General features: G+C 40.5%; 1 protein-coding gene across 1 annotated transcript; it reads right to left on the minus strand.

The window, feature by feature from the left end:
- Nucleotides 1-6,420: 6,420 nt before the first annotated feature.
- On the minus strand, nt 6,421-9,838 carry stc1l (stanniocalcin 1, like). The gene is made up of 5 exons (XM_039780281.1): nt 9,630-9,838; nt 9,048-9,190; nt 8,552-8,659; nt 8,292-8,395; nt 6,421-6,749 (listed from the first exon to the last, which is right to left on the minus strand). Exons 1-5 carry the CDS (start codon nt 9,745-9,747, stop codon nt 6,467-6,469), a joined length of 756 nt encoding a protein of 251 aa, XP_039636215.1. The 5' UTR covers nt 9,748-9,838; the 3' UTR covers nt 6,421-6,466.
- Nucleotides 9,839-17,219: the final 7,381 nt, after the last annotated feature.

A 17,219-nucleotide genomic window follows, 5' to 3' on the forward strand; every position in this document is an offset into this window, starting at 1 on the left:
AAACTTACTCTGTTATAAGTTAGAGTACTAATACCACACTGTAAACTTACTCTGTTATAAGTTAGAGTACTAATACCACACTGCAAACTTACTCTGTTATAAGTTAGAGTACTAATACCGCACTATAAACTTACTCTGTTATAAGTTAGAGTACTAATACCACACTGTAAACGTACTCTGTTATAAGTTAGAGTACTAATACCACACTGTAAACTTACTCTGTTATAAGTTAGAGTACTAATACCACACTATAAACTTACTCTGTTATAAGTTAGAGTCCTAATACCACACTGTAAACGTACTCTGTTATAAGTTAGAGTACTAATACCACACTGTAAACTTACTCTGTTATAAGTTAGAGTACTAATACCACACTATAAACTTACTCTGTTATAAGTTAGAGTACTAATACCACACTGCAAACTTACTCTGTTATAAGTTAGAGTACTAATACCGCACTGTAAACGTACTCTGTTATAAGTTAGAGTACTAATACCGCACTATAAACTTACTCTGTTATAAGTTAGAGTCCTAATACCACACTGTAAACTTACTCTGTTATAAGTTAGAGTACTAATACCACACTGTAAACGTACTCTGTTATAAGTTAGAGTACTAATACCACACTGTAAACGTACCCTGTTATAAGTTAGAGTACTAATACCACACTGCAAACTTACTCTGTTATAAGTTAGAGTACTAATACCGCACTATAAACTTACTCTGTTATAAGTTAGAGTACTAATACCACACTATAAACTTACTCTGTTATAAGTTAGAGTCCTAATACCACACTGTAAACGTACTCTGTTATAAGTTAGAGTACTAATACCACACTGTAAACTTACTCTGTTATAAGTTAGAGTACTAATACCACACTATAAACTTACTCTGTTATAAGTTAGAGTACTAATACCACACTGCAAACTTACTCTGTTATAAGTTAGAGTACTAATACCGCACTGTAAACGTACTCTGTTATAAGTTAGAGTACTAATACCGCACTATAAACTTACTCTGTTATAAGTTAGAGTCCTAATACCACACAGTAAACTTACTCTGTTATAAGTTAGAGTACTAATACCACACTGTAAACGTACTCTGTTATAAGTTAGAGTACTAATACCACACTATAAACGCATTCCCTGTTATAAGTTAGAGTACTAATACCACACTGCAAACTTACTCTGTTATAAGTTAGATTACTAATACCGCACTATAAACTTACTCTGTTATAAGTTAGAGTACTAATACCACACTATAAACTTACTCTGTTATAAGTTAGAGTACTAATACCACACTGCAAACTTACTCTGTTATAAGTTAGAGTACTAATACCGATATATCTGTTATAAGTTAAATTACTAATACCGCAAACTTACTCTGTTATAAGTTAGAGTCCTAATACCACACTGTAAACTTACTCTGTTATAAGTTAGAGTACTAATACCACACTGTAAACGTTACCTGTTATAAGTTAGAGTACTAATACCACACTGTAAACGTACTCTGTTATAAGTTAGAGTACTAATACCACACTGTAAACTTACTCTGTTATAAGTTGGATTACTAATACCACACTGTAAACTTACTCTGTTATAAGTTGGGTTACTAATACCACACTGTAAACATCTCTGTTATAAGTTAGAGTACTAATACCACACTGTAAACTTACTCTGTTATAAGTTGAATTACTAATACCACACTGTAAACGTACTCTGTTATAAGTTAGAGTACTAATACCACACTGTAGAATGTCACTCTGTTATAAGTTAGAGTACTAATACCACACTGTAAACTTACCCTGTTATAAGTTAGAGTACTAATACCACACTGTAAACTTACCCTGTTATAAGTTAGAGTACTAATACCACACTGCAAACGTACTCTGTTATAAGTTAGAGTACTAATACCACACTGTAAACTTACCCTGTTATAAGTTAGAGTACTAATACCACACTGCAAACTTACTCTGTTATAAGTTAGAGTACTAATACCACACTATAAACTTACTCTGTTATAAGTTAGAGTCCTAATACCACACTGTAAACTTACTCTGTTATAAGTTAGAGTACTAATACCACACTGTAAACGTACTCTGTTATAAGTTAGAGTACTAATACCACACTGTAAACGTACTCTGTTATAAGTTAGAGTACTAATACCACACTGTAAACTTACTCTGTTATAAGTTGGAGTACTAATACCACACTATAAACTTACTCTGTTATAAGTTAGAGTACTAATACCACACTGTAAACGTACTCTGTTATAAGTTAGAGTACTAATACCACACTGTAAACTTACTCAGTTATAAGTTAGAGTACTAATACCACACCGCAAACTTACTCTGTTATAAGTTAGAGTACTAATACCACACTGCAAACTTACTCTGTTATAAGTTAGAGTACTAATACCACACTGCAAACTTACTCTGTTATAAGTTAGAGTACTAATACCACACTGTAAACTTACTCTGTTATAAGTTGGAGTACTAATACCACACTATAAACTTACTCTGTTATAAGTTAGAGTACTAATACCACGCTGTAAACGTACTCTGTTATAAGTTAGAGTACTAATACCACACTGTAAACGTACTCTGTTATAAGTTAGAGTACTAATACCACACTGTAAACTTACTCTGTTATAAGTTGGAGTACTAATACCACACTATAAACTTACTCTGTTATAAGTTAGAGTACTAATACCACACTGTAAACGTACTCTGTTATAAGTTAGAGTACTAATACCACACTGTAAACGTACTCTGTTATAAGTTAGAGTACTAATACCACACTATAAACTTACTCTGTTATAAGTTATAAGCTCTGAGGTATTTTTGACAATTTATGGTCCGCCTGGTTTTTATTTTCTATTGTGGGACCAGTGGACCAAGACAAATGAAAAAATAAAAACGGATATTGAATCTCACATTAATGTATTGATATCACACACACAGCAATGCAACTCAAGCACTTCTGTTGTCTAAAATAGTTCAACCTTATGTGTCGGGAGTCAATCATTATAACCTATAGTCAGTCAATGTTCTGTAAAGTATTTAGGACTCGTAGTCTCTGTCAGTGTTTAAAAAAACAATTAAAGAACACAGTCTTATTATTATATCTCAGAACTGAGACATAAGTCACGTTTAGCGTCCACTAAAAGTTCTGTTGTTGTCGCTGACAGACTCAGAGTATTATTCTAAGTGTCTGACAACATTATGGAAAGGATCTCTACAGAGATAGACATTAAGATCCTTTTTGTTTAATGCGAAACAGCCCCGAAAAAGGATTCACTTAGACACCGATGCATGGAGAAATGGGGTCCAGGTTGAAAAGAAAGAAAAGAAATGACCCTTTCAATTTAACTTTTAAATTCAAGAGAGTTAGCGTTTGTGACAGTTTATTTTTTTCCAGAGAACAAAATACATTTCCTGTTCTTTCTATCTCAGTTTGGGGACGTTTTGATAAAAGCCACGTTACCCTGCAGCCTGCCAGACCCAACCAGGACCAGCACTGCCATCCTGTGGCCTGTCAGGATGGAAAGAGAAACAGACTTTCCATGACTCAGCAAAGGGAACTGCTTTGTCAATGTCAGCGCTCTCAAAATATTCAGCTTTTGGTCCTTTATTTTGAAGAAAATGGGCCTGGGAAGTGTTGGGAAACCCTTTGAATTAGTTTGGGAAGGTGTGGAAACCCTGAATATGCTGGTTTAATATGAGGAAGCCACGATAAAGTTCATAATCAGAGTCTCTTTTTTATTTTTATTTCTAATAACTAACTCTCCTGTTGTCCTCGGGTCAAATATGTCCCCTTTTCAAAAAGTTTCTATATCAGAAATTTGGGTTTCTTTCAACCAAATTGTTAAAAAAACAAAAAAGTGTGATGATCAGTTCACTACTTTCATTGAATTTGGGTGTTGTATTCAATTTTATGACATTTGAAAAACAATTTAAGGATATTTTTTATATGTATTAGAACTCCATCTGGTGGTTGTTCAGAAAACTACACAAATATTTAGAGAGTGTGTGTGTGTGTGTCATGATTTGTATTTTTTCGTGTTTTTAAGAATACAGGAGAAATCTGTAAAATAAAACAGAATATTTCCGTAAAATTACAGTTGTTTTTTTTACAGTGATTCTGAAATGTGCCATTCTACATGAGTGCTTTTACTTCTAGTACTTTAAATTAATGTTTAACTTTGATGCTGATACTTGTGTGCTTTTACACTATACCCTACTACGCCCTGTCATGCCCTACTATGCTATACTACACTATTGGGTCTTTGTAAATTATAAAATGTGGCCTAGACCTACTCTAAGTGTCTTGAGATAACTCTTGTTATGAGTCAATATACTATAAATAATGTAATTGTTTATTTTCGTGTCTGGCCGCTTACACTGCCCATCCATTTATCGGATTATTCAGACACATATTAAATTAAGACTTTACTAGTGCTGACACAAAACACATAAAAGGGTTTACGTACGAAATGTAGAATTCAAAACAAAAACGGATAAATACAAGTACGGTCCTAACATAACGTTAACATGAAACCCTTTCAGGCCAGAATAAGATACTGTAGACATGCAGTATATACGTCACATATATTTGACGATTTGTTTAGTTAAAGCCCTTTTTTGTCTTATATAATTTTAGGTTTTGATCAGACCACCCCCCCCCCCCAAAAAAAAATATCACACGAGCCAAAAATCATTCATATCATTTATTTCTAACACAAAGCAGCCGAGTTACACGACCCCAGCAACAGAAACCTCACATCCAACATTAGGGACTAAATAAAGTCATCTCAGGCTACGTTTACATCGCTACGTTTTGGTTTATTAAGGAATATCTTCTGCTACGTTCCCCCTTCTCATTCCCCATCTCATTCCCCCTGCTCTGGCGTTTCCCCATCTCATTCCCCCTGCTCTGGCGTTTCCCCATCTCATTCCCCCTGCTCTGGCGTTCCTGAGCCCCTAAACCGGAGACATTTCGTGTTGCAGTCTCAACGGCCGCAAATGGAGACACCGACACCGACGCCAACGTTTCTCCTCCTGATTGGGTCTTATCGGTCAAGACGTCTCGTTCTCTGAGACTTAAAGCTACTGACGTTACCATGGCAACTACCATCAGGGGGCGGAGTCTCCACGCTGCCTGCCTGTTTATGTCCAGTATACCAGGATGATGATAATGATGATGATGATGATGATATGAGGTTTTGGGCGCGTTGGTTCAAACAGAGATTAGTTCTTCTACTGGAGATAAAAACACTTGGTGCACAGAGATCAGTTTTGGCTCAAAAGTCCGCTGAAAACCCCAAAACGTAGCGATGTAAACGTTGTCTTCGATAAAGAAGCTTTGACAGGCAGCAGCTTTTTAAAAAACGCCTTGCTAAAGGACAAGCTGTTATAACTCGGTCAGATCTGAACACACGAACGTGATACACACAATTGTTAGATTCAGTGTGACTTACACTTCCTGATGATATATCATCTCTGATAAATGTCCATAAATCCAAGAAACGTTACTCCCAAAATACCAAAACGTAGCAACGCAGACGTAGCCTCAGACTCTTCAACGGGAGTCGCGACGAACTCTCCACGGCCAGCGCGGAAAGCATCGCCAGGACTCCGCGGCCTCGTTCCCTCTCACATTAAATACAAGCCTCCATAAATTAAAATAAATACCAGTTAAAAATCACTGTAATAGGCCTGTCTTTTCAAAACGTCTGTAACACCGGTCACACAGTAAAGTTACCCCGAATTGGCGTCTAAAGCTCTTTGCTGCAAAAAAGGTAATCATTAAGAAATATCATGGCGTGGGGGGGGGGACATTCAGATTGCATGTGAGTGTGCGTGAAAGCGAGTGTATTGTTACGTTAGAGCCGGGCGATATGGAGGAGAAAAAAAAAATCAAGTATCAACGATATTTATTTTTACCAAATACATCGATGTCGATATTGAGGCAATGTTGTCAGCTTGACCGAATATTTTGCGTGTAAAAGGCAAATAATAGAAGAGCCAGAACAGTCTGATGAGTTCAGAAAATGACATCACTTTACTGTAATGCAGCCTTTTGTAAAGACGATACGTCTAGCCTCATATATATATATATATATATATAAAAAAACAACGATAATCTATTGAGTGGCTGGAAACATTTCAGCGTTCCCTAGCCATTTGGCTGGTGGACCCTGCGTGTAACGTTAGACAGCCAATTACAAACATCTTGGTAGAAGCATGCTGCGTGCTGATTGGCTCACTGACGCTGATGAGATTTACTTGGTATTGAATGACGAGGCATTTTTCCATACTCAATACTTTAGAGGCAATTCGACAGGTGCCTAAAAAGTATTGAATTCGGTACCCAGCCATAGATATAATAAGGATATATCGCCCAGCCCTAGTGTGTGTCGGTGTGTGTGCGTGTGTGTGTGTTAGCTAGCTAGCTACTGCCCGGCTTTAACGCTGCCCCTCCGTGTCGTCCACAGAGCGTTTCCTGGCGAACAGGTGGGTGGGGTCTCGGCTTTTGAAGCCCGGCTGGATGTTGAACACGGGCATGTTCCTCCAGCTGGACGGGTTGTTGTAGGCGGCCGAGCCGGAGTTGCTGGCGCACGGTTTGTTCTGCACCAGCTGGAGGAAGGTCTCCATGTCGGGGCCCAGCCTCGCCATGAGGCCCGTCCTCACCGCCGCCACCGTCTGCTCGTCGCACGCCTGCAGCGCCTGCAGCAGAGTGCTGTAGTACCTGGACCACGGAGCACACAGCAGGTCAGGGACAACATGCGCAGAGTATCTGATGCCTACCGTACACTGCAAGACTCTGAAAAGACTTAAAAGCGGCAAAAACTTAGAAAAGCGCCAAAAAATGCCAATAATGTCCCCAAAAAAGTGTGAAAAACATCACAATAGCGTCCAGTGCAGAGTATCTAATGCAGGGGTCACCAACCTTTTCTAAACTGAGAGCTACTTCATGGGTATTGAGTCATACGAAGGGCTACCAGTTTGATACACTCTTCTGAAATAACAAATGTGCTCAGTTTGCCTTTAGGTATATATGATTATTAATGATTAATGATACTAATCTATGTGAAGACACTGATCATGTTAATGATTTCTCACAATAATTATCAACAATGACTTAACAAGGTGGGAAACAGATAATATCAATATTCAATTTTCAGTTTTAGAATAGGCCTGAGGGCTACTCACACAGCAAGTCAGGGATTTTAAGAAGGCGTTTGATACAGTGAATTATAATGTTTTGTTATCCAAACTGTCAAAGATTAATTTCTCTCCCGATGCTCTGACATGTATGGAGTCTTATTTAGATTCTAGAAAACAGCGCACTAGGATTAATAATATGCTCTTCCTTTGCTAACTGCACTACTGGAGTCCCTCAGGGATCTATTTTAGGACCAATTTTATTTAGTTTATATATTAATGACCTGCCATTGATTTGCCCAGAAGTCCACATCCAAATGTATACAGACGATACAGTTATCTATACCCATGCAAAAACTAGAGAACAAGCTGCAGCAGAACTTACTGCAGTTCTAACCAAAGTATCAGACTGGTTAACTCTCAGTTGTCTTACTCTTAATGTAAGCAAAACAGTGGGCATGTATTTCTCTAAAAATTCTCTAAAATACAAAACATGTGCAGAGAATCTAATGCCTACCGTACACTGCAAGACTCTGAAAAGACTTAAAAGTGGCAAAAACTTAGAAAAAGCGGCAAAAAAAGCCAATAATCTAAAAAAAAAAGGGTGAAAAACATCACAATAGCGCCAGTGTTTCCCTCTATGTTGATTTTGTAGTGGCGGCCCGCCGTGGCAAACTTTCTGCCGCCACGGTATCAGAAATAGGGCAGACGCACAATGTTACCTTTAAAATGATCCTGCCGACATAATGCCGTACTACCGAGGAGCGATTCACGCTAAATCAAACGGGGCTAAATATTTCGGTACCTGAGAGAGTTGTTGTTCGGACAGACCTGCCCCCACTGCTAAAAAAAAAAAAAATCATAAAGGAAACACTGGCGTCAGCAACGCCACAAAAAATAACCAACTGTCTACCATACACTAGAAGACTTTGAAAATATTAAGTGGCCTAAGTTTGCGTGTCCACAAAAAAAGTCAACATCAGAACGTCTAATAATCCATAAATGCTGAAAATGTCGAAGAAAAACTCACAAAAACATTTTTTTTTTTAAATCCCTCAAATGTTGCATAGCGTGTGTGTGTGTGTGTGTGTGTGTGTGTGTATGTGTGTGTGTGTGTGTGTCACACCTGTTGGGGAAGTGAGTGGGCACCTGCACCACCTCTCCGATGGCGTCCGGGTTGGTTCGAGCCACAGTGCAGATGTCCAGACTGGTGTAACACTCTTCTTGCACCTTTATTTAAAAGAGACAAAAGCTTTTGGTGACATGAGGCAGAGAGCAGTGACGTTGTCTGTGTATGTGTGTGTGTGTGTCTGTGTATGTGTGTGTGTGTGTGTGTATGTGTGTATGTGTGTGTGTGTGTGTGTGTGTGTGTGTGAGTTCACAAACCTCTGCGATCATCATCTGGAAGATGTTGCAGCGGCGGATAGTTTGGAAAACCTTGGCTGAGATTCCCTGAGAGATGCAGTGCAGACTTTTCTTGACGAACGTTTTACCCTGCAGAGACACACACACACACACACACACACACACACACACACACACACACACACACACACACACACACACACACACACACACACACACACACACACACACACACAGGTGAGACAGAATGGCAGATGGATAGATGGAGAGACAGAAAGAGTGAGACAAAGACAGACAGGTAGATGGATAGATGAGAGAGAGACAGACGGAGAGAGAGAGAGACAGACAGACAGAGAAACAGACAGACAGAGAGACAGACAGACAGAGAGAGAGAGAAAGACTAAGAGACAAATGGCTAGAGGACGGACAGACAGACGGAGAGACACAGAGAGACAGACGACAGACAGACAGACAGAGAGACAGACAGACAGAGAGACAGACAGGCAGACAGACTCACCTCTGTGTTGAAGGTAGCAGCAGAGTTCAGGAAGTGTTCACAGAGTTCGTGCATCCCGTCGGTGTCACAGGTGGAGTTTTCCAGACAGGAGAAGAATCCACAGCCCACGGTGACGGCCCCGTTAATACATCTGGCCACATCAGCTGCAGACACACACACACACACACACACACACACACACACACACACACACACACACACACACACACACACACACACACACACACACACACACACACACACACACACACACACATGCATAATAAGTAGGCTACTTCAACTTTGTGTACTTCACTTTCTGTTAACTTTTTGCTGTAGATGTACTCTCTAACTTGTACCAGAGCATTTCTACATTGTGTAATTACTACTTGGAGTTAAAGATCTGAAGACAAAGCAGCAAACTAATACAAACAGGGTGCTCCTTTTTTTTTTTTTTTTTTTTAAATCAAGCTTTAGGAGAGAAGTTTCTGAGTTAATATCTTAATAATATGTAATAAATCACCGAACCAAAATTAGAAACATTGCAAGTAAATAGAAAGCGGTGAAGCGGATCCTGTCGGTTAGAACGGAACCGGGACTCACTGGGGCTGTTGGAGGAGAACCGAGCCCGGCGGGGAGCAGCTTCCTCCGGCGGCAGCTGGAAGCACGCGGCGCAGCCGAGTCCGAGGACCAGCAGCAGCAGAGCGGAGCCGGGCAGCATGGTGAGCCTGTCGGGGTGGATGGAGAGGAGGAGGAGGAGGATGAAGAAGATGATGATGATGATGATGGTTGCTCTGTCCGGACTGTGCCGCCTCTCCGGCCGCAGCTGGTATATATATCCACTCCGCCGGGCACTGACCAATCAGAGCACGACATCCAGCCGGGGGGTGGGGGGGAGTTAATGGTTTATTCATGGCCATAAGTTCTCGTAACACATCCACGGTAATTAACTCCCACGGATAATTGGAGGTTTCCACGTGTACCACGAGGTACACGGACTTTCCGAGCAGCAGTGAAGTCACGGGCTATTTTTAGACTTTTTGAAAGTTCAAACAGTTAACGGTTTTAAAATAAAGAATCCATAAGGTGAGTAGCCTTTTGTAAAATTGGGACACTTTTTTTTGTTGAAACTTTGAATTCTGTAACAGTTTTCCAAATGTCTGAGACCCTTTCTTTCTTTTTTGAGATTGTTTAATTGAGTTTTTTTTGGCAACATATGAAAAAAAAAATTCTAAATCAAAACGTCACAAACAAGCATACTCACATACACACACAGACACGTAGACATACCCAAACACACACACAGACACACACACGCACACAAACACGCACACGCACAGACACACACAGACACGCACACACACACACACACACACACACACATACACACACACACACACACATACAGACACACACACACACAAACACACACAGACACACACGCACAGACACACACACACATACATACACTCACACGCACGCAGACACACACAAACACACACACACACACAAACACACGCATACAGTCACAACACAAACACGCACACACACACACGTGCACACAGACGCACACAGACACACACACGCACACATATACAAGCATACACACACACACACACACACACACACCCACACACAAACACACACACACACACACACACACATACACACACACACACGACAACCAACACACACACACACACACGCACACATACACACACGCACACAGACACAAACACACACACACACACGCACACACACGTGCACACAGACGCACACAGACACATAGAATAATTAATAGAAAGTTAACGTGGCCGGGTTGGCTCAGCGGGTAGAGCGGGCGCATGTATACTGAGAGGGTTATACCTCGACGCAGAGGTCCAGGGTTTGAATCTGACCTGTGACGATTTCCTGCATGTCCCCCCCCCCCCTCTCTCTCACCTAGCTGTCCCGTCTAAAATTAAAGGCGGAAAAGCCCAAAAAATTATCTTAAAAAGTGATCTGATTTTGACCCTTTTTCTGACATTTTTGTCCCTTTTTTTTCCCTTTCTTTCAATGTTTTTATCATTTATTTTCCTGTTGACTCTTTTCCTCTCTACCACCAGTACTGTCTACCCGCCACAGACACCAACTTATCACCACTACAGTGTTACACTTATTCTTTCGGAATTCATGGTCAATAAACCTCGTTGGATTTTTAAATGATACCAAACTTTTGAGTCCAAAAAGCTGAAATGATGAATTATTTTGACTAATATTAGAGTAATGCATGTTGATGGAAGATCACAGACTCGTGTATGTAGAATCTGAGTCAGAATACTGTTTAGAAACCATTTCACTGTTTTTCAAACGCTATGAAATTGAATTAAACAACTCAAGATTCAGTGAAAGTATAGTGATCGTTGACTGGACTTGCGAACCTGGAACAATCCGTGTTATTTTCTTGGTCATTTTTTGTAAATATAGACATTTTGATAACACGATGACCATGCAATCACAATACAAAAGCGATGCCCTTTAAGAGGAGGGATACAGCGAGTGGGAAAGCGTGGCCCAGTAAAGACCAGAGATTGGTATCAAGAGTACGTTGTGTTTTTCCTAAAAATAGCAGGACAAGAGGAAACAGGATGCGTCACTTTCTTATTCCAGTCACGTCTCCTGTTGTTCCTGTGATCAGTCGAGTTGAAACGAGCAGATCAGTGATTGGGAACACAGCTTCAGACTGGGGGGGGGGGGGGCTCCCAGGGCTCTCAGGGCTCCAGCCCCGAATGGTTGGTCTTGAAAGAGGCACAATGTGTCAAACTCAAAGCCCCGGGGGAAACTGTTTTCCTTGATTTCCTAAATTTGGATTATGGCTAAGGAACTCATTTTTTAAATTTTTTGCTGATTTTTGTAGTAACAAAAGTTGAAAAAAAGCGACAAGTGTCAAAAAAAAGGCAACAAAAACGTGGAAAGAAGCAACAAAAAAATGAACAAATGTCAGAAAAAAGTGACAAAACGTCTTTCAAAAGCCACAAAAAAAGACGGAAAAAGCAACAAAAATTATGATAAATGCTACAAAATGTGTGTGTGTGTGTGTATTTATAAAAAGTATAAATTAAAATTATTATTGTATGTGTTGATAAACAAAATATGTCATTTGTTGTCAAAAAGTCCATAAAACAATGTTTTTAAAGAGTGTGTGTGTGTGTCTGTGAGTGTGTGTATGTGTATGTGTGTCTGTGTCTGTGTGTGTGTGTGTGTGTGTGTGTCTGTGTCTGTGTGTGTGTGTGTGTGTGTGTGTGTGTGTGTGTGTGTGTCTGTGTACATGGGTGTATGTGAGTAGCCTATGCTTGTTTGTTACGTTTGTATTTTGTGTTTAGATTTTTTTTTTTTTCATATGTTGCCAAAATAAATTCCATGTGAGACATTTAAAGATATTTCACTTTTTCAATGAAAGAAAAGCATATCATTAAACTGCACAATAAGTGCAGTGTTGGAACGTTGGCTTGTATCTAGTGTTAACATCTGGCTCAACATCTGGTTCAACATCTGGGTCATTCTACGACAGAAACAGATTGAGTGAATAAGATGAATAACTTTAGTTTAGTCAGTGCTCTGCAGCTGCTGCAGATGTGGAAAACTCTGTGTGTCTTATCTGTGACTCGTCATCTGTGATTGGTTATCTGCGTGTCTTATCTCTGATTGGCTGGCGGTGAAATGTGAGAGAGTGGTCAGTGGAGGCGGCTGTGTTTCCATCATGGCCGGAGGAAGCAGTGGACCTCGAAGCGCTCTCTTCCGCAGCCTGCAGGTCGACACGCTGATAAACATCTCCCCCCTCTTTCTCCTCCCCCTCTCTCTCTCACTCGCTCTCCCCCTCTTGTCCTCCTCCCTCTCCTCTGTCTCGCCCCTATCTCTCTCCCCCCTCTCTCCCCTCTTTCTTCCTCTCCCTCTCTTCCCTCTCTCTCTCTCCCCCATCTCCCTGTCTTTTTCTCCTCTCTCCCTCTCTCTCACTCTCCCCCTCTCCTCCTCCTCCCTCTCCTCTCTCTCACCCTCTCTGTCCTCTCTCTCTCCTCTCTCTCTCTCTCCTCCTCTCCCTGACTTTTTCTCCTCTCTCCCTCTCTCTCTTCTCTCTCCCTTCTCTCTCACCCATCTCTCTATCCCCTTCCCCCTCTCTCCTCTCTCCCCTCTCTCTCCTCCTTCTTCCCCCTCTCTCTCTTCAGTGTCTCTCTCTCTCTCTCTCTCTCTCTCTCTCTCGCTCCCTCTCTCTCCCTGGGTCCTCACCTGGACTATAGCTCACTGAGATCAGCACTTGCCTGGGGACCCAAAGGTTGGTGATCGTCTTATACTTAAGGCACACATTCCCCTCATATTTGAGAAGTTTGAAATGATCACACACCTGATGCAGATTAACAACCAGTCCACTTCCACTTTAGGAAAGTCGTGTTATTGTGTCTAACCGATATTATTGCTCAACCACTCACCAACCCTCACTTGAACAGTAGGCCTGGTCCTCGGGCATAACCAACGTGATGATGAGCAGCAATGTTTTGGCCCTTCTGCAGACACATTGTGGTTATAATGAGATACGTCATCACCAAAGCCTTGCAGAGTGATCTCATGAAATGGTGTAGACGCATACTCGCTTTTTAGCGTGTTTATCAACGGCGTTTGGCCTCCATTGACTTACATTACCTTGCGATTACGTTTGAATTGACGCCATAGCGAGTAGTGTGAAAGGGCGAAAATTTGCGTAGGGAGGTTGGTTGGGGGGGGGGTGGGTCAAACAACACAGGACCTTCACCCAGGAGACCGGGGATCGTGTCCCGCATGTCACGTTTCCTAAACTCAACTGTCTCGTTCATCTTTTCCTAAACCCAACTCCGTTCTTCTTTTCCTAAATCCAACCAGTTCTTCTTTTCCTAAACCCAACCAGTTCTTCTTTTCCTAAACCCAACTCCGTTCTTCTTTTCCTAAACCCAACCAGTTCTTCTTTTCCTAAACCCAACTCCGTTCATCTTTTCCTAAACCCAACCAGTTCTTCTTTTCCTAAACCCAACTCCGTTCTTCTTTTCCTATACCCAACCAGTTCTTCTTTTCCTAAACCCTACCAGTTCTTCTTTTCTAAAATCTCTTTCCTTTCTTTTTTTCCCCTTTTTTTTTTTCCCCTTTTTTTTTTTTCCACCCAACTCAGTTCATTCTTTTCCTAAACCCAACCAGTTCTTCTTTTCCTAAACCCAACTCCGTTCATCTTTTCCTAAACCCAACCAGTTCTTCTTTTCCTAAACCCAACTCCGTTCTTCTTTTCCTAAACCCAACTCCGTTCTTCTTTTCCTAAACCCAACCAGTTCTTCTTTTCCTAAACCCTACCAGTTCTTCTTTTCCTAAATCCAACCAGTTCTTCTTTTCCTAAACCCAACCAGTTCTTCTTTTCCTAAACCCAACCAGTTCTTCTTTTCCTAAACCCAACCAGTTCTTCTTTTCCTAAACCCAACTCGTTCTTCTTTTCCTAAACCCAACTCCGTTCTTCTTTTCCTAAACCCAACCAGTTCTTCTTTTCCTAAACCCAACCAGTTCTTCTTTTCCTAAACCCAACCAGTTCTTCTTTTCTAAACCCAACTTCCGAACCCCTTCTTTTCTCAAAACCCCCAACCAGTTCTTCTTTTCCTAAACCCAACCAGTTCTTCTTTTCCTAAACCCAACTCTGTTCTTCTTTTTCTAAACCCAACCAGTTCTTCTTTTCCTAAACCCAACTCCATTCTTCTTTTCCTAAACCCAACTCAGTTCTTCTTTTCCTAAACCCAACTCAGTTCTTCTTTTCCTAAACCCAACACAGTTCTTCTTTTCCTAAACCCAACTCAGTTCTTCTTTTCCTAAACCCAACTCAGTTCTTCTTTTCCTAAACCCAACTCAGTTCTCCTTTTCCTAAACCCAACCAGTTCTTCTTTTCCTAAACCCAACCAGTTCTTCTTTTCCTAAACCCAACCAGTTCTTCTTTTCCTAAACCCAACCAGTTCTTCTTTTCCTAAACCCAACCAGTTCTTCTTTTCCTAAACCCAACTCGCGTGTGACGTTTCCTAAACTCAACCGTAGCTTTCTTCTCGCAATAACACGCCAAGTGGCGTGCATGTTATACATGCGTATACGGCGTAGACATACACGCGGATAGCTCAAAATGCGTACAGATTACACGCCACTTGTATGTATGCCGGCGTGTATGTTTACGCAAAGTCATGATGTCATGTTGAGCCTTGAGATTTTATTCTTTATTACAGAGAAAGAAAGCAAACAAAACATTTTACAACTAAGAGAAATAAGTACAACCAATTCTTCTGAAGCACTGAATATCTGCTCATTCACAGAGTTTCATAGTTTATTAAAGTGGTTTTATTTTCTTTGACCGTAGTAGATGATAGTGAAACATATCGGAAATCATTTTGTCTCTCTGTGTATTTAAGCAGAACAGAGTTTGAACCATTTTCAAACTGAATTATACAACAAAAAGAGACACGTCAAAGGGTCAGAAATTGGGAAATTAAGCCAAAATGTATTTCCAGTGCAAAATTATTGAAAAAACTCTTTAAAAACAAATACGGTAATAAATAATAAAAACTGTCGACAACAATTCAAGCGCTGAGGAAACATAAAACATACAAACAGACACTTTTCAAGGAGTAAAATAACCTTTTGGCTTTCATTAGAATTCATAAGAAATAAAAAGCTATATGGCTTCACTTCCTCTTTCTGAAGAAGCTCCATTTCCTTTTGTTCCGTCAGCTTTCAGACCAACACGTTCTCACTCCCATCGCGTCAAATTCGGACGCTTGGTCATGTGCCTTTGGGGTTTGTTTACATGCTAATAGTGAGTCCTATGGCGTTTGTTATTCATGCTAAAAGTGAGTCCTTTGGCGTTTGTTATTCATGCTAATAGTGCGTCCTTGGGCGTTTGTTATTCATGCTAAAAGTGAGTCCTTTGGCGTTTGTTATTCATGCTAAAAGTGCGTCCTTTGGCGTTTGGTATTCATGCTAATAGTGAGTCCTATGGCGTTTGTTATTCATGCTAAAAGTGAGTCCTTTAGTGTTTGTTATTCACGCTAAAAGTGAGTCCTTTGGCATTTGTTATCCAGCTAAAAGTGAGTCCTATGGCGTTTGTTATTCATGCTAAAAGTGAGTCCTTTGGCGTTTGTTATTCATGCTAAAAGTGAGTCCTTTGGCGTTTGTTATTCATGCTAAAAGTGAGTCCTTTGGCGTTTGTTATTCATGCTAAAAGTCTCCTTCAGCGTCTGGACTCTTGGCGTCCTTTAGCGTTTATTATTCATGCTAAAAGTGCGTCCTTTGGCGTTTGTTATTCATGCTAAAAGTGAGTCCTTTCACGTTTCTTATTCATGCTAAAAGTGCGTCCTTTAGCGTTTGTTATTCATGCTAAAAGTGCGTCCTATGGCGTTTGTTATTCATGCTAAAAGTGAGTCCTTTGGCGTTTGTTATTCACGCTAAAAGTGAGTCCTTTAGCGTTGGGACTCTAGACGTCACTTTTTGACGTTCTGGGTCAGGATGTACTGACTGACATGCTGCACAAGAACGGGACAGTTAGGTTACGTAAAAAGATGGTGGGTGGGGTTTGAAAATGTATGTTTCAGGGACAAGAACAGGACATGAACCCCGGTCTCCTGGGTGAAAGTCCTGTGCTGTTTGACCCAGTGGTGTGGTCTAATGTATTGTAGTGGGTATACTGTACTGTAACCCTAGCCTTAGGCACACCTGTGCAATAATCATGCTGTGTAATCAGCATCTTGATATGTCACACCTGTGAGGTGGATGGTGCTCACTAACACAGATTTAGACTGATTTGTGAACAATATTTGAGAGAAAAAGGCCTTTTGTGTTCATAGAAAAAGTCTTAGATCTTTGAGTTCAGCTCATGAACAATGGGGGCAAAAACAAAATATTGGCCTATATACTGTATATGGGCCTGAATCTGCCTTTGGGCATATCATAGTGGGGGTACTCCCCCAGGGATGTTTTGAGCATCAACAATTTCATTTTCTGCATTTGGATACACTTTTATGCATCAATTTACGGTGGAAATGTCTTTATTTAGCCTATGCGAAGAAAAAGAACACAGAAGATAATTCAAAATATATAAAAATATAATGGAATCTTTGTTGTTGCATGTCATTGGGCATTTTTAAGTGGGTATAAGTAAATCCTGGCGCT

This window comes from Perca fluviatilis, chromosome 17 (assembly GCF_010015445.1).
Source record: "Perca fluviatilis chromosome 17, GENO_Pfluv_1.0, whole genome shotgun sequence".
Lineage (NCBI taxonomy): Eukaryota > Metazoa > Chordata > Actinopteri > Perciformes > Percidae > Perca > Perca fluviatilis.

What these genes read in the sequence shown, in the direction of transcription:
- stc1l (XM_039780281.1), bottom strand. Translation starts at nt 9,747, where the DNA reads ATGCTGCCCGGCTCCGCTCTGCTGCTGCTGGTCCTCGGACTCGGCTGC. An exon ending in CTGCTACCTTCAACACAGAG is followed by an intron (nt 8,660 to 9,047) that starts GTGAGTCTGTCT and finishes GTGTCTCTGCAG; the next exon opens with GGTAAAACGTTCGTCAAGAA. An exon ending in CCCACTCACTTCCCCAACAG is followed by an intron (nt 6,750 to 8,291) that starts GTGTGACACACA and finishes TCCGTGGTCCAG; the next exon opens with GTACTACAGCACTCTGCTGC.